Source organism: Microchirus variegatus, assembly GCF_963457635.1.
Source record: "Microchirus variegatus genome assembly, chromosome: 8".
In the NCBI taxonomy this organism is placed as follows: Eukaryota; Metazoa; Chordata; class Actinopteri; order Pleuronectiformes; family Soleidae; genus Microchirus; species Microchirus variegatus.
In genome coordinates, this window is record NC_139809.1 from 1,700,848 (window position 1) to 1,723,852 (window position 23,005).

At 40.9% G+C, this 23,005-nt stretch overlaps 1 protein-coding gene across 1 annotated transcript; it reads left to right on the forward strand.

Moving 5' to 3' along the window:
• Positions 1-22,642, forward strand: cd82b (CD82 molecule b). Its single transcript, XM_083893160.1, has 9 exons — positions 1-74; positions 4,353-4,433; positions 6,666-6,738; positions 13,021-13,145; positions 14,700-14,774; positions 16,008-16,106; positions 17,744-17,917; positions 19,219-19,302; positions 20,902-22,642. Exons 2-9 carry the CDS (start codon positions 4,371-4,373, stop codon positions 20,977-20,979), a joined length of 771 nt encoding a protein of 256 aa, XP_083749286.1. The 5' UTR covers positions 1-74; positions 4,353-4,370; the 3' UTR covers positions 20,980-22,642.
• Positions 22,643-23,005: the final 363 nt, after the last annotated feature.

Consider the following 23,005-nt stretch of genomic DNA (forward strand, 5'->3'; position numbering starts at 1 on the left):
GTTCAGTGAAGCAGACAGAACACACGACGGTCCAACTCGCACCAAAGTGAGTCACCATCTCTTCACAAGAGCAGGTTTGTTCCCTTTGTTCATCTTCACTTGTGTTCAACTAACTTTTTAGGAATCGAATGTGACGAAGTGTAAACTTGATGCAGACAGTTCGCTGTTTAGTTTAGTTCGATTTTTCTTGTTTGCGACTGACGTGAACTAGACTCACGTTATGTTTTTTTAGCGCTCGATAACTAAAGTTCACTAACCGAAGAACTTGTGTTTACACTTGTGTTTAAAATAGCGAAGAGAACGAAGACGTTTAGTGTCACTTTCGTTACGGTGGTTGTAAAATAACTGTAGAGACTGAAGAGACGTTCACTGTCTTCACTTCACTGAGACTCCGACTGTATTTTAAAGAGCGTTTAAAAAGAGAAAATACAGCATTTTAATAGTGGAAAACAGTTTTATCACAGTGTTTTCACACAGTAAACTTTAAACATCGTGTTCCATTCGCCTCATTTTAACTTAAGTTTATTATTGTGTGCGACTGCAACAACTTATTGATTAGTCCCCTGAATATTTAGATTATCAATAGGTTTGAGGTATTTTTTTTTAGAAACAAAAATGAGTTGTGTGATATTATTTCACCTTCTTAAATGATATAATCATATGATTTATTCATTATTTCTATACAACTTTATGTATAATGTCGTGGTCAAAACGAGACATTTGGGGTCATTTTGAGGTTTGGGGGGAAAAAACTGTTCTATTATTAAAATAATTAATAAATAAATAATTACAACCCTAATATTTTATAGGCCAGTGTGAACAGGTGCATATATCTATGTGTCTATATGGTAAACTGATGTATAGACCATCTTTAAAGTAAAGCAGATGATCTGTGGCTTCCAAAATTAATACAATTTATTTAAATGGATTAGAGAAATCTTTTGTATTATCTATTTTTTTAATGGTTTTGGCCAAAGTTGGCTGATGCTGTGTGCAGATGGTCAAAACTTTTTTTTTTTTATAAGAACTATTACACTACTCACAAAAAGTTAGGGATGTTTGACTTTTGGATTCAATGACTTAAGTTAACCTTCTCTAAACGTTTGAATGCACATGTCCAATTGTTCAGTGGTAGAAAATCACTGTAGCATGAACTTTTCATATGGATGTTCTTGTTGAATATCCATAGCTTTTTGTGAGTAGTGTGTGTGTCTGCTTGCAGTATTATCAAAAAATGTGTGAGACGTGATCATATATCGCTGTGGTGTCCTGTACTGTGTGTTTCTGTGGCTTCACTGTTAGGATTTGAAGAACATTGACTCGAGACAACATTCAGTTACCGTCGTGAATGTGTCGTCCTCTTCCATATCCACTGTCATAGTTTTTCCAGACAGATGTTGGAAGAAATGATCAGTAGACTCATCAATGACTCAGTAACAGAGTTTCAGAGAGAGTTTGTTATTTATTTGTGTTCAAAGTGTTTGCTTGCTTTGTATAAACTGCAGCATGTTTTATATTATTTGAAAAACGCTTTGGTGTTTGGTTTCTGTTGGTTTATGAGCGGAACATCTGCTTGTATCGGTGCGTAACTTGATGGAGATGTCTGATTGAGCTCTGTTTAGTCACGTTCCTGCCGAATGTGCAGATGCTTCGTCATTTCCCCTAAAACCAGTGGGGGATTTCACCGCTTAATGTCATAAGGTATTAAGAGTCCCATCGATGGGAAAATCCCTTTCATCCCCCATAATTCGTTGGAGCTTATCAGCTCTTCAGGCATTGACGAGGCTACAATTTTTATCTGACCCAGATAAGTGAAAATATTAAAATTAATAATAATCTGATACTAAAAAAATGATCATTTATTCCAGCAGAAATTGCTGTGTCGCTGTATGTGGTGAAACTACTTCCTCATCCTTAAATTCACAATTTCTTAGTGAAAATAATGAGTTACGCAATATCTGATACACAGACGAATGAATGATATGAATACAGACGTCAGGAGGAGGATCCTGGCATGACATCAAGGGCTTTAGTACCAGGACGATGTAGACCGGTTGATGGCAGCATGATGATCTCACAGACATGTAAATCAGTTTTATTATGTGATAATAGCCAGGTTATGCATGGATGTCCACACACAGTACAGCACGGCTGCAGTTCTCGGTCCATTACAGACGCCATCTGCCACTAATCCTGTCTTCATAATCATCGCAGTGCTGCCTTCATTTTGCAGTAATCAAACGCTCAGTTGTGTAATGATATCACACCTTTGTCTAATCACAGTGAGGGAAATGGTTTGTAAGAAGAGGGAAAAAATGGCTCCGTGAGGTCATAGAGTTTGGAAAGTTCAGATGAGTCATCATTTCCACTTTTCTCAGGGCAAGCTGTTGTCTTTTTTTCTGCTCTTTTTTTTTTTTTTTTAAATGTATTTTTGTACCATGACCTCAAGCCTCCACTGGTCTTTTCTTCTCTCGTCCCAATTCAAATAAACTGCATTGTCTCTTGATTTCAGCTGCAGTCTGAATACCACTGTAGCGCAGTTATATGCACAGTTAACAATGGCGCTGTACCTTGGAGCTGCTGTTTGGCTTTGCTTTGAATTTCCAGTGCACTTTTCAGTCTTTATTTTCACGTTGGAAGAGATTTGCCATTAACCTTCAGGGAGTCACAGTTAACTACAGTTAGGCAGAGGTAGCTAAACTTTAAAATAGCCGCACACATCTCTCTGCTCCATGTATGAGCTTGTATGTGCATCCTGCAAAATGTATTACACTCCTGATTTGACTGTAGGCTATTTATGGTTTGGTTCAACTTGTCTCCTATCCTCCCTATCATGCATTAAACAAATAATCCTGGACCTGCTAGCCCGTTTCATTTGCTGTTCAAAAAAAGATCCTGTGAAGCATTGTTAGGAATTGTTTTCATGTGGACAGGGCTTGGTCAACAAACAGTGGTAGTCATAACTAAGCCTTTTTAATCTGCACTGCTGTGCATCCAGACCATCAATCTGTGCTGTGCGGCATGAATTTGCGCTGTGTAAACATGATTTTTATTAGTATATAAAGGTGCATTATGTAATAAATCATAAAATCCTCCTAATATGTCACAGAGACTCAGGAATAATGTTCATATAACAAACTGAACTCACCAACAACAACAGTACAGACAAAATGTTAGCATTAAAAATATATATTTTTGCAGACCACAAATCATGTTTATGTTTTGAAATCGTGTTTTGGCATGTGGCGCCACCTACCACCATCTACCAATCATTGCAATCTCAGCTGACGAGCAACCACGGGTTGCCAGTTACGTCGGAGCCACAATGGCGGAGAAAATTAAACCTAAAAGACTTCGGTATTTTGAATTTGAGTGTAGTAACTGTTTTTGGCCACATTCTTACATATTAATACATGTTTTTTAATCCATGTTTGCATTAACTCTACCACACGCCTCTCTATAATTTAGACAAATAGAATCATGTCTTTGTATTAATAAACTAACAATATATGATTATAACTGCAATATAGTTGTGTGGGGGGAAAAAAGCAAAAGTAAGCATCATGGCAGTAGTTTTTACATGGGTGTTGTTCCTTTTAAATACTCCGCTATGTCATTTCCTGTCCTGATGATGCACATGTAGAAAGGAGATGGCACTTGTGATACTGCTGCTTCACTTTTTAGTTGTGTATGCATGCACACAGACACCCTGCAAAATCTTGCAGTTCAAGTATGACTGAGATACGGCTGCATGCTTTACTCGTAGGTTGTATGATTGCATCTCATTTCAGAGGTTGTTCATTCTTTGATAACAATATAGAGAATACGATGAGCCTACAGTTGAGATGTTCAAAGAAATGGGGAGGAGAGACCAGCTTGTCATCTGGTACACAGGCAGTTGTCTTTGTGGTATATTTTCCGTCTTCTCAAATAACCACAATGGCTGGTTAAATTTCAGTTCTCCTCTGAAGGAAATAGTCTCCATGTGGTAAATATTTCTCTGGCCTTATGGACAACAGTCTGAAACATATTGGAAGAGATTCATATAACGTACCTATTGTGCTGTAATGTGGTTTGATCCTGGCCTGCAGGTGTTTATATATAAATCTTGGGTGGTTCCTCTTTGTCTAGATGTCTAGAGAAGAAATTTGTTTTCAATAGCATAGATTAGAAACTTAATATTAATAAAGAACAAGTCAGTTTCGCTAAGGCTTTTGAGGACTGATGTGATCTTTGAAGATTAAAGTTGTGTTTAAACAACTTAAATCTTCTCTCTTTGTGGCTCATGTACATCGTTATGTTATTAATCTCAAATCCTATGTTGTTAAACTAATGCCTTTTGTTTATATCAGTCTTCTAGAAGCACAACCATGGGGAAAGGATGCATCACGGTCATCAAGTATTTTCTGTTCCTCTTCAACCTCCTCTTCTTTGTAAGTAGTCCAGATTCTTTATCCGTACTCTGCACTCAACATTCTCAACATAACTTTCATGCAACATACATTTACTTTGTCAGCAGCTTTGTGATGTCCAACGTATACTGTAGGTATGTCATGTAGAGTCTGAATTATACTGGCTCGGGAGTAAAATCCATTCTTTTGCATACATCCAGTATAAATGGTAGTCCCCACTGTAAGTATACATACCGACATACAGTATATACATATGAGAGTGTATTAAAAAATGATGTTTTTTTTTTTTTTCACTATTCATCAATGTAATATAAACACATCACTCTGCAGTGCATGTGCAGAGATGGAGTCAGGACACTCCCCTATGTGATGGCACAAATTCTAAATTACACCAAGCAAAAATATTAATGCCACTATATACACACAGTCCTGCAGGACACTCTCACCTTTCAGGTTCTTATTTGAATAAGTCCTTATTTAAACAGCGCCAGAGATTAGATGAGATGCACAGGAAAATGTTGCAGTGAATTTACATGAGGCGAGAGCCTTTACTCATCACATTCAGGTCTAAACAGCAGCAGATGGTTTGTTTATTCCTTGTTCACATTGGCCACAGCATAAAGTCCAACGCTTGATAAAACCCCAGACTACTAAAACTGACCGAGAGGATGTCCAGACCTTTTTCACCGAGTGTGTGGCTGTAAACCTGACGCAGACCCTTTTGATGTAAATGCTCAACTGGTGTCTAAGAGGAAGCATGTGTGTGTGTGTCAGTGTTTGTCCATGTGGACACATTACACCAGGGGAGGCCAGGAAGTGGTGGGTTAATGACGGCTGCCAGGAGTTCAACAGGCTCTCTAAATGAACAGCATTCAGCCAAGGCTCTAATTACTGTTGTTGGGCTGGTGTAGAGGCCATGGAACAAGAGGGAAGTTGTTGAATCAACAAAGCCTCTCATCTATGAATATTAGCCCACCACTATAAGTCCTGGGCTTCATAAACTCATTAAAGCCACACACTCTCAAAACTAACTGAGGTGACGGTGGCCCAGTGAGTCGTCTTTCAACGCGAAGGTCAAGGGCTTGATTTAGTTCAATTGATGCTAATGTGTCCCCATATTGGTCCTAGCAACGTGTGAATAGGTGAATGAATGTGTGAGTGAATGGGCAAGTGGCAAAGTTGTAGGGTAAAGGCCACATTATACTTCTCCGACTGCGTAATGCGTTATCCGTCTGCGTCACCACGTAGACCACTCGAGCCTTTATACTTCTGCGTCGTGGTGACGGACAGGCGCTGCAATTTCCCGCCCGATAAGTAGGGGTCGCTGCGCAAGGTTGTTGTGCTTTTGGCTACAGTGCGCAATGGCGTCCGAGGGAGAAAGACTGTTGTTGTTGAAACAGTGGCCGTTTGTCACTTTTCTGTGTCCCGGAACGCAGTTTTAAGATAATTTGAGGCGAGAAATTGGCCATTTAGAGTCTAAACATGTGCTGTGTGTGTTAAGATATGACGTATTTATAGTTCGACAGCGACGAAGTCGGCGGTGTTCAGCTCCGCCCTCTGTGGACGCTCGCTGCTCACTGTGAGCCGGCACAGAGCAGCGTTGGCTCAGCCTGTCCTGAGGACCAATCGCAGCTCTTGCCGTCTCCGTTGTCCCTTGACGGAGTGACGGACACTTAAAAAATATTCCGTGCACCCGGAGACGACGCAGAGACTCTTCGACAGGTTCTGCGTCGACGCAGAGGACTCTGCGTAGCCTACGCAGAGCACTTTACGCAGGAGTATAAATTGGGCTAACGGCAGCTTAAAGTGGTCATCGTGACTAGAAAAACACTATATAATTATGAACCATTCTCCAGTAAGGTACACAAGATTCAGTTGATCAATTTTAGAAGCTCTCAGATGCTTAAGGCACAATGTTCCAGTGTCGTGATGACTATTCCTCTGATTTTGTATAGTCCTGAGCGATTTAATGCTTAATTAACATGAGTGGATATTCATTCTGATAAAGGTCAGCAAAGTGGGGGAAATTGCCTGTTGTGATCTTATCCACATCCTCTTTCTCTCTGTATCTGCTGTGAGAGAGAGACTTGAAGACAAGAGTTATTATCTGATTAATCCCAGATGTGATAGAACCAAAGAAGCAAAAATATAGCTCACTGTTTAAGGCATATACCAGCACAGCTTCTTTGTTTTACTTTCACATGAGATTGGTTGCCTGAGTCTTGCCTGACTGTGTACATTTCTTTTCCACAGGTCTCTGGAGCGTTGATCATGGGCTTTGGCCTGTGGGTTCTCTTGGATAATCAGAGTTTCATTGCTGTTCTGCGTAAGTACTGTAAAGCCCAATTTATACTCCTGCGTAAAGTGCTCTGCGTAGGTTACGCATAGACTCTGCATCGACGCAGAACCTGTCGAAGAGTCTCTACGTCGTCCCCGACTGCACAAAATATTTTTTAAATGTCCGTCACTCCGTCAAGGGACAACGGAGACGGCAAGAGCTGCGATTGGTCCTCAGGACAGGCCGAGTGAAGCTGCTCTGTGCCGGCTCACAGTGAGCACCGAGCGTCCACAGACGCGGAGCTGATCCCCGCGATAACGCCGCTGCCAAACTATAAATACGTCATATCTTAACACACACAGCACATGTTTAGACTCTAAATGTCCAATTTCTGGCCTCAAATTATCTTAAAACTGAGTTCCGGGACACAGAAAAGTGAGAAACGGCCACTGTTTCAACAACAACAGTCTCTCTCTCTCGACACCATTGCTCACTGTAGCCAGAAGCACAACAACCTTGCGCAGCGACCCCTACTGATCGGGCGGGAAATTGCAGCGCGTGTCCGTCACCACGACGCAGAAGTATAAAGGCTCGAGGCGTCTCCGTGGTGACGCAGTCGGATAACGCATATGCAGTCGGAGAAGTATAATGTGGCCTTAACACTCACACACTCCCGCTGTCCTGCTGTCACGTCCTTTACAGATAACGTTAATCTGTTATCGCTTGTGCTGAACGTAAACAGACACTCAGCACTTTTGACCCAGTTATTTTCAGCTAGCAGAGGAAGGAAAAAAAGGACAGTGTCTGTGCTTTTCAAATCCTTAAAAACCACACACACACACACCCCTGTGCAGTTAAGGTGTATTTTATACCCAAGACATTTTACAAAGGAACCAAGAAAGGTTATTTGCAACAAATGAAAACTATGACTCAGAGAAATTTTTACGACTTCCCTAGCCACTCAAACATTGCCCCGTAGACAAACGATGCATGCGCAGGTGTGTGGCAGAGGTGGCGAGCTGTTGATTATTGAGGCATTCGAGTTGTTTCATCTAATGCTGGACGACAGGAGCTTTATTTCCCCACAGTTTGCACAGAGTTGTACTTTGAACTTGCCTTTTCTCTCAGTTCTCCAGATGGTAGAGTCGCACAGATAGACTCTCCCTCCCTCACAGATGTTGTCACAGGGATAATGCATAGTGAGAGAGACGCTAAGCATCTAAACAGCAAGGCTTTAAATTATCATTTTTGTCATCTACGACAAGGTGTGTCACTGAGGTTATTAACCTAAAGAAGCTTACGACAGTGTTATGAAACCCAGATCAAGCCTCTCCCTCAAAAGAAGAGAGAACGAAGGATGGAAACTCTTTGTTGCCATAAATCTTGTTATAAATTCTTTCGGTGTATTCGTCCCAGATGTAGAAGTGCTGAGTAGAGCCGTGAAGTTTCTCCAAGTTTGGAGAAAAATATTTCCTTTAGTTTATTTTACTTTTACTTTATCAACTTCGTACTTGATGGAAGTCAAATGTTTTTGCCTTGCTTTGTGTTCCCCACTCCTGTGGGAGATATACTTAATGAAGTGGACCACAGAGCTAAGAGCACTGTTTTCCATTCACATCAACCTCATACTTGTTTATAACCTGCACCACTATGCCAGTATTACTATCAGGTTCAGATTTAGACTGATCATGGAACAAGGAAGCCCCATGTGTTAGGGAAAAGCAGGACTAAAGATATATAGAAAAAATATATTTAGGCTAGAGGTATCTGCTGCTTTGAATAGTGAGTCTGGAAATCTGGAGTTATGACTAAGACCAAAACTGACCTTGTGTCCATAACAGGTCAGGGTGAGTCCTATTTTCCTATTTCAGCTCTCGAGGTCACTGGTTCGAGACGAATCGCTCCAAGGTCATCTTTGAGCTGAGCTTGCTTATCTCCAGACAGGCATTCAAAACATAAAGACAGTACAGTATCCATCTTCCCTGCCAGCTCCAGTCTATTGTTACAATAATCCAGCTGTTACTCCACAGATACCAGAGATTCTCATTCACTGATACCCTGAGGATATCCCTTCCTACTGTATGTGGGCTGTGATGACCTTCTCTTCTCCATGTCTTTGTGTTCTCTGGCCTTTGGATGGGTCAACCTCAAGCCTCCCTCCTCCTCTTGTGTCCATAGATTTCTAACCTTGGTGGAAATATCTTACCACTGTGTAAAAGAGCAGAAATCAAAGCTGCTCACAGCGCCTGTTTATTGTGTCAGTCGTCTTCATGGGAAATTTAACCGTTGCCTGACCATAAACAGTCTCTGTGCTTTTGCTTACCATTATTTTTGAGTTATATTGTTGGATGCCTCTGCAGCGATCTTAAAGGTCACATAGAGTGGTCCTGTTGCACATAAATGTTAGTTATGGAGGTCTACTTACATATATTAACTTGTTTTTATGGTCAAAAACCTCCTAGTTGCTGTAAACAAGCCGATAGAAATCCTCTTTTCTGACAGTGTTTTTCTGCTGCGAGATTTCAGAGTGAACTTTCACCCCCAGAAGACAGAGTCTTGTGATTGGCCAGTACTATCCAGCACATCCGTTCTCAGAAGCGCAGCGCCCCCCTCTGGAACGGTGGATGCACTGCTCCTCATTATCAAAACATTGTTTTAACAGTGTTTAAAAATAGCTTCGTCACGACTCCCCGCCGCAGTCCCTTTATGACTTTAAACCGGAGTCAGACCCAGAGTCAGAAGACACTGTTGCTCGTGAAACACCTCCACAACAGACGTTATTCTTCTTCTGCGGTTCAATGTACGCAACCGGATGTGCCCGGACTAGTGCCCGGAGCAGGACGATCGGTTGTTCAGGAGAACCGCTGCTTACGTAACTATTACGGGATTTTCAGTGATCTCGTTGAGCCCCGAGATTACAATAAAACACAACGTTCTCAGCAATGGCTGAACTGTTTGTTTCCAACCGTCAGGGCTTCATAAACAAGGTAATGACGCAGATACACACCAAAAAAAACAGCGATAATAGGAACTTCCGGTCTAGTTCCGCTTTAATGACTCCACGCAGGGGAACCTTAATACTGTATAAACAGTACATACTCCTTCATATCACTTAATTTATGTTACACCAGTGACATGATGTCTTTAGTCTATCTCACTGGTACGTTCCAAAACACTTAGAGCGAAAGCCTTGGATAGTTGGTATGTAGCGTCTGCGGCGTGTGCTGAAGCACAGCTTAGGAAATATACTGCGGATTAATTCAGAAACTTTTACATGGACTTGAGTTTCTTTAAATCAGTCATAACATCAACCATGGCCTTTCTCTAGCTGTATATACGTGCTACATGATTATCTTTGCATGTTTATGGACAGCAAGCATCTCTCCACTCGCAGCACTTTTCTCAAAGGCCTCTTTAAATGGAAAGTTCCATGGAAACCACCCCGGGACCCTTTTTTTAGAAAGAGACCTTCATGGAAACGTGCCATAGTACATGACAGAGCAGCACCACATGCTGACTTGAGGAGAAGTGTATGTTTTCGTACAACCACAGAAGAACACAGATGTTAGCATTACAGCTGGGAACATGTCGAGGACAGTATATCTACGGCTCTACAACTTAAGTCCACCTGGGAGCAGGCTTGAGAGGAAACACTTTTTTGAGTTTTTTAAGATTTTAATTTCAAGAGTGTAGGCTACAAAAAGCGCTCCCAGGATGTACGTCTAGCACATTATGTGTTTTACTATCAATCCAAAGAGTTGACATATTGTTAAATATAACACGTTGCGATATTAGAAAAGCTGCTCGGAGAATTTGTTGCAGCAGAGAATTGTTTTCAGGCCACGTGAGTGTTGCAAAACATTCTGTCTTGTTCCAGGGTGTATGTTTTTCCTGGAACAAGTGCTTATTGGGTTACAGGCTAACCAAACAGAAACATTTATCTCACTTTTAGTTCCCACATGTGATTATCATAGAATACTAGTTTATCATCATCATGGAATATTTCACAGGTGCGGTGATTTTTTTTAAAATCTTTTCACCCTTTATTAAGACTGACTATCATGAAACTCAAAATGAACAATCTATAATCTATAATCTAATTTTCTTTTTGTCGCAGCTATATATAATGGTCTTGGTGCCTCAAACCACACCACAGTAATCTCTTGCAGAAAGTTGGTTTGCTTTGGTTTGGCAGCAGTCAACAAGAATGACGTGCAGTTCAAATTTATCGCTCAGGCTCTAGATTGTTGCCAGTTACTGATTTGTGCATCTTATGCATCACCCAAAATGTGATTTGTTGCTTTATTATTTTTTTTAAACTCTAGACAATAACACACACCATCTTTACATTCATCTGCTGCTTTTTCAGACACCGCTTGAACATGTAGGTGTGTGTGTGAGTGTGTGTGTGAGTGACCGAAATAACATGCTTTAACAGAGTGCTGGATATAGAACATACAGTGTGCTTGTCTTGCCTCCCTTTAAATAATACCCTGTAGCCACATAAACACTCTACATATGTTGACCTAAGGACTTTTAGCTTTCAGCTACTCCCAAACCACCACAGCTCTGGTAACCCATGTAAAGTCAGCCATGTACATGCATGCAATGACTTCTTTCTCCAGGCCTTTGTGCTAGTGTATGTCAAGCTCATATGTTTCAAAAAGGAGTAAATACAATCAAATTTACTGACATGAAACAGAAAACCACTGAATCTATTCAAAATCTTAAGAATGTGTAGCTATTTGCACAAAAAAATACTGAAACAATGTGTAAAAAGCCCAAATCCAATTGTGTGGGAGTGTGGTCGACCTAACAATGACCTATAACAGCAGCTCTATAGCTGTTCTTAGCAACTACTCTCCATTGTTAAAACCACCTTCCACTGCATTGAGTTTTTAGGTTTTTTCTCATGTTTCCTGAGACTGTCCTCCAATGAAACATTACTTTTGGTTATATGCAGGAATTACAATCCATAGATACGTTTGAAAAAATAGGGGCCTCTAGCGGTAGCGTAAATAACAGCAAACTGGTACATTTGGTGTATCGTCATCAAGTAGCTTTGATGTGGTTTCCACCGGCAGTTCACTTAGTGGTTAAAGCATTGTACGTTGGTGTCATCAACACGGGTTTGACTCCCACACTAGACTTTTGTATGTCTTGTATTAAGTCTGTAACTTTCTGCCTTGCCCTGTCTATTTTTAGCCCCTTGAGTTGAAAAATACTGGTGTGCAGCACGAAAAATGCCAAAACCACCCATAGTTGCATTTCAGTCAGAGGACAGGTTAATTTTCCCTGCACAAGGGTTTTGTGGATTTTTTCCTCCCTCAGTGTGAGGGTCTGAGGATAGAGGACGTTACTTGCTGTGTAGAATGTAAAGCCCTTAGAAGCAATACAATACCTTGGGCTATACAAATAAACTTTAAGTTTGTTAATATGCAGGCAGAAGGTTGAATATACAGTAGAAAACATGTTAACTAACTTTTGTGGTGAATATAATGTAGTGTTTTTTCCATCCATAGATTTCCTGTTGAAAAATGAAACTGACATATACAGTTTGTAGACAAAAAAATAGATTTATTTCAGCATAATCAACAGCTTATGTGAGACTGGAATTTTGATTGATAACATTATTTGGCTCCTAAGCCAAGAAGCAACATTGCATTATGTTGGCAGAGCAGTGATGGAGGAGCTGCTGTGTCTGCCAACCTTTTCACAACATGGATGGGACAGAGTTTTCTGAAGGATCTGGCTGGTTTGGTTCACTTGGCACAGACATCTTTGGGAACTGTAGCCATTTCACAGTGCTAATATTCTGTCTTTTTCTGCATTCTGAGCTCAGACTCTTTGGAGTTTCTCCAGAGCCAGATAACGCAGCCATGTTATGGCTCCAGTTTATCTCCTTTCCAAACTCATTTCTAAAGCAGCCCCTCCTCCTGCATCTCTCCCGCTCTACATACCAGAGAGGGGAACTCAATTAATCTTGCCACACATTGAATTGTCTTGGTCCAACTCTCTCTGGTGGCCTAATAAATAACGTGTTGGAAAAAAAAGCATGAGAATACACTGAATTCATGGGAGTAAACCGTTTTGGTTTGTGAAGAATGTGTGGCCTGCTCTAAACATCAGTGTTAAAATAGACTTTCATGTGCTGCTTTTATGAAGAAAAAAAACATTTGACTTGTGTTTTGTCGTCAGCAATTTGTTGAATTGAACTAAAAACACTTTTGTAGCAAGTGTGCACATATTGGTGTCCACATATGTTTCAGTGTAGAGTGAAACTCTTCCTGTGTTTTTATTATTGTCTGTGTGTGTGTTTGTTTTCACCAGAGGAATCATCGGACACTGTGAAGGTGGCTTCATACATCCTTATCGGAGTGGGTGCACTGTCAATGGCAATGGGCTTCTTCGGCTGCATAGGAGCCATCTATGAAATCCGATGTCTGCTGGGTCTGGTGAGAAATCACATTAACATGCTACAGTTTGGTTTCATTCTCTTAAAATTACAAAATGCAGTTAACATTCTTCCATACTAGCTTTAAACTAAAGCCCAATTTTTTAACTCCTGCGTAAAGTGCTCCACGTAGGTTACGCAGAGCCTCTGCGTCGTCTCCGGCTGCACAAAATATTGTGTCCGTCGCTCCGTCAAGGGACAACGGAGACGGCAAGGGCTGCGATTGGTCCTCAGGACAGGCCTAGCTAACGCTGCTCTGTGCCGGCTCACAGTGAGCATCGAGCGTCCACAGAGGCGGAGCTGATCACCGCCGACAACATCGCTGCCTTAATCTTAACACACACAGCACATGTTTAGACTCTAAATGGCTAATTTCTCGCCTCAAATTATCTTAAAACTGCGTTCCGTGACACAGAAAAGTGACAAACGGCCACTGTTTCAATGTTATTTTGCTGCAACAACAACAGTCTTTCTCTCTCGAACGCCATTGCTCACTGTAGCCAAAAGCACAACAACATTGTGTAGCGGCCCCTACTGATCGGGGCGGGAAATTGCAGTGCGTATCCGTCAACACGACAGAGAAGTATAAAGGCTCGAGGGGTTTCTGTGGTGACGCAGTCGGATAACGCATTACGCAGTCGGAGAAGTATAATGTGGCCTTAAGTGTGCATCAGGAACTTTTGTCATTTATGATCACATAGGAAACTCTATGGCAGAAAGAAAAACTGTTTTTAAAGCTAAGTCAATAATGGAGAAAAAAATCCCAAAAAATAATATAGCTTTGTTTTTCCATCCATCTTAATTACAGGACCTACCAACTGCAAATAAGTAATGTAATTAATTTACTGATGTCTTACTCAGGTTAAATGCACCTGCTCAAAATGCCAACTTTGACTAAGAACAAACTGATTATTGCTGACAGCAAAGCCCCTCAGTGTTTCTGTGTATGTGTGGACTGAGTGTTCACAGCATGTGAGACATGACGAGAATAAAGCCGCTACTGAGATGTGGGGGTACAACAAGAGAGGGGGGGGTTTGCATGAACTCTACAGTGTTAAAGCTGAAGAAGTGCTGTGACCTACTTCTCTCAGTGACAGTGGTGACCAGCTGGCAGTAAACTGCCCGTCAGGCGTGCACACAAACACACAAAGTGAGGACACACATATAATACTGTGAAAGCATGCAATCCTTTACATAACAAGGACTTTACCACCGTGATACCAAGATGAAGATTACCGTTATTTTGGGGTTTAAATGTTTTTGGCTTCCTGAAAATTACATTTTGTTCATTCTTGGCCTTTTTTTGCTGCTATATAATTTAAACTATGAACTATGTTCACTAGCTAATTGGGCTAACTAAGTTTGTGTGCAGTTTGGGAAGGGTAAGGGTGGTTTGGTATGAAAGGAGTACAAGGAAATACAAAACAGCTGATTAACACAAAAATGATTACACCTTTTCCTTTGCTTTTTAAATGTTTCCATAATTGACTATGCTAAATAATATCCTGCGGTGTTGTTATTTTTTACAACTTTGCAATCTCTCTCTCCTACACAGTACTTCACCTGCCTCCTGCTCATCCTCGTCGCCCAAGTCACTGCTGGAGTCCTCATTTACTTCCAAAGAGAGCCGGTAAACACCAGTGTGCTTTATCAACCTCATATTCTCTCTGTTCCACCCTCTCTCACTTTCACTGTGTTATAATGTGCGTTCCTGTTTCTACAGTATGTTAGTTATTTCCTTTTTGTTCTTTCTCCTAATCTGGCCGCCCTGCAGCCTTCTTACCCTTTCACCACCACCCTTCCTCTCACTGGTACAGCTGGAGCCTAATGGGTGTTTGTGCCCCCCCCCCCCCCATCCTAGCTGTGTCTCCCTGCATGTAGGTCATAGCTAAATCTTTTAGTCAGCCCCTGCATCCTGTGGTGAAACCATTTCACAGCTCCACAAATGGAAAATGGATAGGTGCAGGTTTGTGAATGATGAGACTTGAGGTGGTGGTAGCTAGTGAGATGAAGGAGGAGGCTCTAACACTTTGTTGTTGTCGTTTGTTTTAGATACTGAATGTTTTTTTTTTTTGCATCTAGTGTTGGAGAAAGAGTGTGCCAGAAAATATAATGAACGGGACTTTGCTGACATTTATCAACTTGTTCAAAACAGTGATTAAACTAGTGCTAATTCAAGCCTTCAGTGATGTGTGTTTGTGACTGTGCATTTAGGAATGTGGAGTTCAAACACACACACGCACACAGACACACACAACCCCTGTGTCTGGTGTCATACTGGCTGACTTTTGCCTCCCCTGACATAATAACAATAAAAAAACCTCTTCATGGATGAAACCCCTTTTCGGATAGATTGAAGTTGTTGTTGCTGTTTCAACTGTTCGACGTGCTGCATGTGTTTGTGTGTATACACGTGTATGTGTGTGTTGGTCTTTAGCCTCTGACAGCCGTAGTGCTCCCTGTGCTTAAGCCTCACCACAGTACAGGGTGGTGCCCTTTTCCAGAAGAGGGTGAGGCTCTCGCTCGTCTCGAGCTCTGAAGCTACAGCGCCACTGCTGTTTTGTGGTCTGGTTCACATAAACAGAGTCATGCTCCTGCTAAGCTATATTTGTGCCATGTTTCAGTACAGCACAGTTTTTTCACAGGGCCAAACCACCCAAGGTGTTGCCCTAACACACTTGAGATGTGGAAGTTGCAAGTGTACTGTGGAAAACATTTTTGTTTTTCTTTCTTTCTTCCATGCACCATTGATTGATTTTAGTGTGAATTGTAATAATGCTCACACACATTGTTTATTAACATGTATGAAGCATGTGTGCGACTTGCAAACTTGAGTGTTGATATGTTTTCTTCTCATTTCTAGTTAAAACATGAGATGTCCAACATCATAAAAGTGATGATGATCAACTACACCGGCGTGAACAAGACCACGGAGCACACTTGGGACTTCATTCAGAGAAGTGTAAGTCACTGCACTCAGTGCTGAACATGAACTGTTTTATTAGTCAAATTGCTTTAAAATAAATTAAAATAAGGGGAAATTCCTTCTCTGCATATAACTCATCCTCTACTAGAAACCTTCCTCGAATTAGTAGCAGTGAGCAGCCACTGAGCAGCCACTGAGCAGCTCCCTGGGGGTTGGGTACCTTGCTCAGGGGTACCCCAGTCCTTTTTTTGACCCAGTGGGGACTCAAACCGGCAACCTTCCGGTTACAAGCAAAGTTACGTTGTTGGGTTAAAAGAAATTGACTTTCCAAATCCTGTCAATTTTTATTTTGCAAGATCCTATTTCCTTTCATGAAATCCTTATGTTCTTTTTAATGTTTACCATTTCCTGTATCCGCTCCACAAGTTTCACAAGGGCGGGGAGAGAGAGCGCGAGCGAGTGAGGTCTGCGCTCTTGGTCATTAGTTCATTTACTTATTTTTGTGTAGGTAATATATGTTGTGAAATATGTCTACACTTAGAAAAACTACATCTACAGGTAGTTATGTCTCGTTGTATTAGTTTATCCTGTTATTGACGTCATGCTGTCATCACCTGACAGTCTGGTTCATTGAAAGCCCCGAGATGCGCGATGCAAATACTATGAGAATATATTCAAATATCTGTGTTTTTTTAAGAGGGAGTATTCGAATATAATAAGTAATTTTGACAGCCCTAGTAAGCATGTCTTTGAATATCAAGAATGCATGAAGTTAAGTCAGCACCCTCCACATCAGCAGGTAACAGGGAATTTTTATAAAAGATGTTGATTTGCACAAAGTTGTGTATTTTGACTGCAATTTTCTTTGCATTCCGATTCCTCACTTCATTAGAATCATGAGCTCTTATTTGTAAACAGCATCATTTTCTGGGGCCAAGTGAACCTGTACTAGTGTTGAGTTATTCTACAGTATTCATGACAGTAAAATAGACCATCATAAATTAATCTACTGCAGTAATTCTGTTCTCAACCAGTAGAAAATACTGTGAACACCTGATTATGCATGAAAAAAACAACAACTACATTACAGTGAGAATAATCTAGATTAGAAAAATTAATCTATGCCCACCACTAGTTAATAGTCAGTTTTTGTTTGATGAAGAGCTGAAATTATTGGCTGAATGCAGAGTTCATCCATTTCAAATGAAAATGTAGTCGTGCAAACTGGTTCACAGCAATTATATCAACAAAAGCATGTAACTTTTGGGTTTTTTTTAATTAAAACTTTATTGATACAAATAAAATCTATTTACTTCCACCTTTTTGCTCTGGTTTATCTCATCATGATTAGAGATTAAATGAGGTAACTTTGGGATTAAGTGCCCCATTAAATTTAAGTGCCTTGTGCAAATTAAAAGATCTGAAGCAAGCAGGAGTCAGTTTGATCCACAGTCTGACGGGAGTTTTCTTCCTCTTTTCCGCCAAACCACTGATCTTTCTGGAAACAGCAGCAAATAAAAGACTGGTTTCAGACATCACAATGGAAATAAACACTGTCTTTGGCACATTTCTACATTTGCCCTCGTGTTATTTATTATATCATCTCATCTTTCACTTTGTGCTGTTTCCCTGTGACCTTTTTTTTCACCGTTGTCTCTCTTTCCTATCACCAGATGAAGTGTTGTGGATGGACTGGTCCAGGAAACTGGTCTGAGAACGTTGTGATCAGAAACAGTTCTAAGAACCTCTACCCGTGTTCCTGTCGTGATGCAGAGCTGCCCGGCACAGAGATAGAGGAGGTCGGCCTGTGTGAGCACACGTCCACACAGCTACCGGTCTATGAAACGGTACAGAACACTTCTGAAAATCAGATGAATATTATTTTGAAAATCGAAAAAATGTACTTAAGGCTGTTTGTCCACGTCACTTCATTACACTTATCTCAGTATCAAGGTCTGTGTGACTACATGAGAGCATGCGGTGTGTTTATGAGCAGGTGTAAAAGCCTGTAGAATGATGCCTCCTCGCTTCATAAAGTGTTAGTCACTAACTCATTCAGATAAAACATATGAATCTGCTGAATGAACCTTTTCCTTCAGTTTAGGATTTGACACTTAAGCAAGTGTTTGAATTGCAATTGCTCAGCCTGGATGTTATAATTCAAACATGTTGCAAGTACTTTTGCTTTTATTAATCACTAAAAAGTGGAAAGCACAGTGCCTTTTAATCGTGTTTTGACTTATTTACTGTTATGTTGAGATTTGTACTGCCTGTATGTGAATGCTGCAGTGCCAAATAGAGAGTATGGTAACACATATTCATCATTAACCAGGTGCTTCCTAACATATAAGTAGCATACTAGCCCTTTATTAGTAATCATGAAGCACGTATCGACACCTTATTCTACCTCTATTACAGCATGGATTAAGATTTTTCCTACATAAGGTGTTAATACTTGCTAATAAAGGCCTAGTATGTTATTTATATGCATGTTAGCACCTAGCTAATGGTGAGTGTGTTCCATAATCATAAGTGTTACCGAAAGTATTTACAGTAAATGCACTTGGACACAGTTCCCATTATAAATCCCACCTGAGAGTCTGTATTAAATGCTTTCCAGCTTCTCTGAGGTCAGATTTAAACGTAGACGTTTTATCTTTACGCCCAGAACAAAGTCGTTGTTCCTTGAGCAGCGTGAACAATGCTGCGGCACGCCTGCTTTGTTCTGATCGACCTCACACTGTTACTCATTACATCAGTCAGACTGCTGTTGTGTAACATGGTGTCAGCTCAGTGTGCGACTGCAGCTAATCAGCACGCTGAATACTGACAGCTGAGGTGCGTTGTTGTTATTCTTTGTGATTTATCAAATAAAGGAAACCGCTACCATTTTGTTGTTTGGTCTACGTGGATTCAGGAACTTTACTCAGTCCACTGTTTTCCCCTCGGTTCAGCTAAGCCCGTGTTATTCTTCTCCTCACCGACTCGGTCCAAAGCCAACAGTTGTGTTTTGAAAGGCCTATGTTCACGTCCGGCTGGGATCACGTAGTCATTCATGTCTCCTCACATTGCTTCCTCCCCTCCTTTCCATGTCTTCCTCAGGCTTATGTTCTCTCTTTTTCTCCATCTCTTGTTTTCTTTCCTTCAGGGCTGTGTAACCAGTGTGGAGAAGTGGCTCGTGGACAACTGTGGGGTTATTTTGGGAATGTGCGTCTCTGTGGCAGTCGTGGAGGTACAGCATTCATCCCTCTCTTTTGCACGTCTCTAACATCAGATATGTGTCTTGATATTGTACTGATCGTCCGTACTCTGCATGAATAATTTAAAGCGGAACTAGACCGGAAGTTCCTATTATCGCTGTTTTTTTGGTGTGTATCTGCGTCATTACCTTGTTTATGAAGCCCTGACGGTTCGAAACAAACAGTTCAGCCATTGCTGAGAACGTTGTGTTTTATTGTAATCTCGGGGCTCAACGAGATCACTGAAAATCCCGTAATAGTTACGTAAGCAGCGGTTCTCCTGAACAACCGATCCTCCTGCTCCGGGGGCGGTAGTCCGGGCACATCCGGTTACGTATATTGAACTGTAGAAGAAGAATAACGTCCGTTGTGGAGGTGTTTCACGAGCAACAGTGTCTTCTGACTCTGGGTCTGACTCCGGTTTAAAGTCATAAAGGGACTGCGGCGGGGAGTCGTGAAGAAGCTATTTTTAAACACTGTTAAAACAATGTTTTGATAATGAGGAGCAGTGCATCCACCGTTCCAGAGGGGGGCGCTGCGCTTCTGAGAACGGATGTGCTGGATAGTACTGGCCAATCACAAGACTCTGTCTTCTAGGGGTGAAAGTTCACTCTGAAATCACGCAGCAGAAAAACACTGTCAGAAAAGAGGATTTCTATCAGCTAGTTTACAGCAACTAGGAGGTTTTTGACCATAAAAACAAGTTAATATATGTAAGTAGACCTCCATAACTAACATATATGTGCAACAGGACCACTCTATGTGACCTTTAATATCCAATCCAACTTTATTTGTCAAGCACTTTAAAACAAACCAAAGTGCTGATATCTGATATGACGAAAACATACATTTGACAAATCTGGGGCAAAACATTCATAGAAATTATGTGTTGTCTAAACATTATACTGATGTGTATTGAAACATATTGTCATACACATAACAGGGCGTCCGCGGGGTCTTAGAAAGTGTTATTAAATAATGCATGAATGTATTATTTGTTAAAAACAACGATGAGCAGGCATGCTCGTCCTGCAAGATCGGCCTCATACACGCGATGTTATGCATTTTGCGACAGTGAAAGTGCTCGTCCTGACGCGACATAACATCCGAAATCGCACAAAATAAACTCCAAAATCATCACACATGGGAAAAGTAATAACTAAGTCAGTTTATTGCAAACTAAAACTGTTGTGTAAGTTAAATATGTGTTGCTGATTACAGCTTGAAGTGGCGATAAGGTCTTAAAATATTTTGAGAAGGTCTTGAAAAGTATTGAAATTAACTTCAGGATTCCTGCATATACCCTGATATTGTCGTACACACAAACACACTTTTGTGTCAGTTTGACAAACAAGCTTCACCCAGAGTTTTGGGGAATTGTAAGTGCTTTTTTTTTATCTTTGTTTCATTTAATAGACCAAGGACATTTGTTGTGTTAGAGAATAGGAATTGTTTGTTTCCGTACAAGACCTTGTGATGCAGTGCAGATGCTTTTGTTGTAAATGTGTTATTTTTTTTGTACTTTGAGTAATTGCTGCTCTGGTCAAGTTGAAACTCTTGATAACTAAAGTTATGACTCCTTTTTCCTCCAGCTCCTCGGGATGATTCTCTCCATGTGTCTGTGCAAGAGTGTGGTCCAGGAGGATTATACCAAAGTACCAAAATACTGAGCTGAAGACAAATCCAGCTTCACACCATGCACAGATGGACAGACTCTTTCCCTCTCTCCCTGTTTCACATTCTTATGCACACACACACACACACACACACACACACACACACACACACACACACACACACACACACACACACACACAAAAGAAGACAGCTGTCTCTACCATTTGAGCTTCTCCTGCCTTGACATTTGTGCATTTTTCTCACGCGTCTCGCGTCAGACACAAATTCACACATGTATCAATCGGACTTCACACACTTGTTGGACACGAGCTGTTGTCTTTATCAATTGTGCGTTCGAAGGAAACATTTGTAGAAGCCTGAGAATTTTACAGTTTCATACTATGCTATGTGTTCATTGGTGTTTTGTTTTGTTCTTCCCCTCCGCTGACCTCATAGAAGCACTTCATGTAGTAGTAGAAAGAGCACTTTAGTGTCATGTAGTGGGGGCTGAGAGCTGAAGTATCCTCTGACTCCACGGCAGGGGGAGAAGAAGGAGAAGGAGAGGGAGGTGGGGCTTAAGGGTGTATATGTGGTAGATGCTCTTTAGGATTAATGCCACTCTGTGATCCTGCAGCTGGTTTTTCCTGGAGCAGAGGGTGGAGAAGAGGCCCAGGGCAGGGCTGCTGTGGTGGAGGGTTTTTGGCTTCTCTCATCAGGTCCTTGTACCCAGTAGCCTTAATATTAACCTTCGCTCCCTCCTCCCTCCCTCCCTCCTGGTATCCATCATCTGTTATCGTCCCTAACCACATCTCTTGTCTTCCTCTCGGGTGTGTCTGACAGCCAGCAGCTTTCCAAAAATGACTAGTTTTGCATGAAGTAAGTGAAGTGTGTGTACGATGTGCTGAGTGAGTATTTTTATTTCCTTTTTTATATTCTCGTGTCATCAGATTTTTTTTAATTTTACGACTGTATGTGTGACATTTGGTAAAGGATTACGTGCACTTCAGTGCTCGGTCAGTGTTTTCTACGGGAAGGTTGTCACACACATGCTCTTGTTTTAAGAGTCGTATTGTTCTCGGTTTCCTCTTGATTGCTGACGATGTGCAGAATGAGGCTGCTGCAGCAGCTCGTCAGCGATATTTGGCCTGATTCTGATACATTTGAAGCCTAAGAGTGAATCTGTCTTCACCTGCAACAATATTTCCATTTCTTTAAATGTGACATTAGTTTGGAAACAATCTCTCAGACGCTGCTACAAGCAGAATATCGCAGTTCGTCAGCTCTTCTTCTCGCTGAAAATGTTTTACGTGTTTTACGTACGTATTCTCCGTCTCATCGTCTTGAGTCATTCCATTTCATTTTGAACACACTACAGTGGCTGAAGTTGTGTTTTTCCCATCTCGCAGTTTGTGAGAAGACATTTCAAATCACGTTCCCGACGCTGAAAGAACACACAACACGAGAGAAAGACAAAAGTGGAGTCGTTCTCCGCTGATAAAATGACCCTCCTTTATGTGACCTGCCAAAATGAAAGATTAATTTAACTTAATAAGAGATGAAGGTTGTTGTTTTTTTATTGTGTGTTAAAAATTTTCTACACTTTTACATAAAATAAATTATCTTTGTTGAGTAGAAGAAAAAACATATTTGTAGATCTGTAAGCCATGATCAAAACATTGTGTTCTTGTATTTACTATTGAGAACTATTAAAGTTAAATCTAGTTGACACAGTTGAATGCCTCTTAAATTTCCCAACTTTATCCCATAATACTGTACATATTTGACTGTTTGTGCTGATCCTGTCTGTCTCTTGTCGGGTTTTGTACCTAAAGCATCCAGAAGATGGCGGTATATGCTCATCAGTGTTCCTGGCTGAGGCAGATGCACATTTTGAATGAGATGAACTTAATCAGTGTGTTCATGCTTCAAACGGAAGATGTGTGTTGATTTGCAAAAGCTGCAGGTTTAATTATCATCTTTATGCAGATTCTCCAGACATTAGTTCTTTTGCTCTGAGCTAAATTATATTTTTCGTGTGATTACAGACATTATCTAATTCTGTCTTTGTATTCTCTTGTT

What these genes read in the sequence shown, in the direction of transcription:
- cd82b (XM_083893160.1), top strand. Translation starts at nt 4,371, where the DNA reads ATGGGGAAAGGATGCATCACGGTCATCAAGTATTTTCTGTTCCTCTTC. An exon ending in GAGTTTCATTGCTGTTCTGC is followed by an intron (nt 6,739 to 13,020) that starts GTAAGTACTGTA and finishes TGTTTTCACCAG; the next exon opens with AGGAATCATCGGACACTGTG. An exon ending in AGCTACCGGTCTATGAAACG is followed by an intron (nt 17,918 to 19,218) that starts GTACAGAACACT and finishes TCTTTCCTTCAG; the next exon opens with GGCTGTGTAACCAGTGTGGA.